Below are 1470 nucleotides of genomic sequence, written 5' to 3' on the forward strand. Positions count from 1 at the left end.
AAAAATTACTGGCCTGGGGCTGAGAGTGTTGTAGGGTCCCTGGATCGCTGCCTCCAGGCTTGCTTCCACCGCGGCAGGAAAAGAATGAGGGACTTCTAGGTCTGCTGATATTTATAAGCTGAAACGGGTCCCACCCAGATAAATGGTCCATTTCTGCTCTGAAACGAGCCTGGGACTCTGCTCCAAGCCCCTAAGTGGATTGCCTTCTGGCCAGCCTAGCTCTCTCGTGATTGAAAAGCTGAGAGGAGTTAGAAGGGGGGTGGGTAGGAATGCGATGTTCAGAGGCTGTGTGGACTTAAAGTAGCTGGATTCACTGAACTCATCACTGAAATCACTTCTTGTGGTGCCTCTCTGTTTTAATTCTCCCTGAATCAGCCCTCTCCCATGAGTGAAACAATCTTGCCTGCAGATTGAGGGGGGTGGGAGGGATTTGAACATTAATCTGATGTAGATTATACATCCGCCTCCCTCTCTCTCCCCTTCTCACTCTCTCTCTCTCCCTCTCTCTCCCTCTCTTTCTGTCTGTTTCTCTCCCCTCCCTCTCCTTCCTTCTTCATCTCTTCAAGAAAGTGAACATAAAGTAAAAACACGGAGAGAGAGAGGCAGAGAGAGAAAAAGCTCCCTGAAGAGGGAAGCCCCAGCAGCCAGTAGCTGTTTGGATTTGCCTGGCACTGCCTTTCTTGCTTTGCTCCCAAGGAATACCTTTAATGGGATCAGTTGCTTCAGTTCCTTTATAACCAAGTCCACCGGAAAGGCAGACTCAACATATTATGGGCAACTGTGTGAAGTCTCCACTGAGAAACCTCTCAAAAAAGGTATGTTCCCTGAATCAAAGTGCATTGTGTGTTTCCAGCCCTGCCTCTTGGGATGGGTGACTTTTTGGGCAGATGGGAATGGGAGGTGGGAGAAACACAGAGATGTGTATGAAGGGTTCAGCTCTTTTCACCAGACTTTTTTTGTAAGAGCTGCTCATGCAAGTGCAGCCATTAGAGGCCAGGATGCTGAGAGCTGTAACGTGTGTAAATAAATGTGTGTGTATGCATGCACGTGAGTAGGCTTGCGACCTGCTCCGCGTGTGCGTATAGCTGTCCTCTGGGTACGTGCAAGCTTGTGCTCGTTGATGTGCAGAGCATGCTGGCACACATCTGTACCAGCATCTTAATGTAGTGTGTATGTGTGAGTTTGTGTGTGTGTGCATGTGCTTCAGTTGAGAGGTGTCTGCAAGAGTCTGGTCATGTGTGGCATTTGTGCAGGGACGTATCTTCGTGTACCCGTGAATGGGCGCATGTCTGTACGTATTCCTGTTGATGTGTAAGAATACGCACGCCTAAAGAGCCCACCTGAAGTATGTGTGTGTCCTTAGCTCTTTATGTCTCTACGTACACATCCTGAGGAGGGTGAGAGGGTGTGCAATGTTTGCTGTGAGTGTGTGTGGGGAGGAGTTTGCATGCATCACACACACATTCCTGC

General features: G+C 49.1%; 1 protein-coding gene across 2 annotated transcripts in view; it reads left to right on the forward strand.

Moving 5' to 3' along the window:
- Positions 1 to 529: 529 nt before the first annotated feature.
- Positions 530 to 1470, forward strand: part of CABP1 (calcium binding protein 1) — a 13937-nt gene continuing 12996 nt past the window's right edge. The window contains exon 1 of one of the 2 annotated variants that reach the window (XM_010188362.1): positions 530 to 815. In XM_010188362.1, coding sequence (XP_010186664.1) covers positions 771 to 815 — 45 coding nt within the window. In that variant the 5' untranslated portion in view covers positions 530 to 770. The remainder of the gene's footprint in view (positions 816 to 1470) is intronic. The other variant, XM_010188360.1, reaches the window with a different exon arrangement.

The sequence above is a fragment of the Mesitornis unicolor genome, unplaced genomic scaffold (genome assembly GCF_000695765.1).
Source record: "Mesitornis unicolor isolate BGI_N332 unplaced genomic scaffold, ASM69576v1 scaffold23767, whole genome shotgun sequence".
Classification (NCBI taxonomy): domain Eukaryota; kingdom Metazoa; phylum Chordata; class Aves; order Mesitornithiformes; family Mesitornithidae; genus Mesitornis; species Mesitornis unicolor.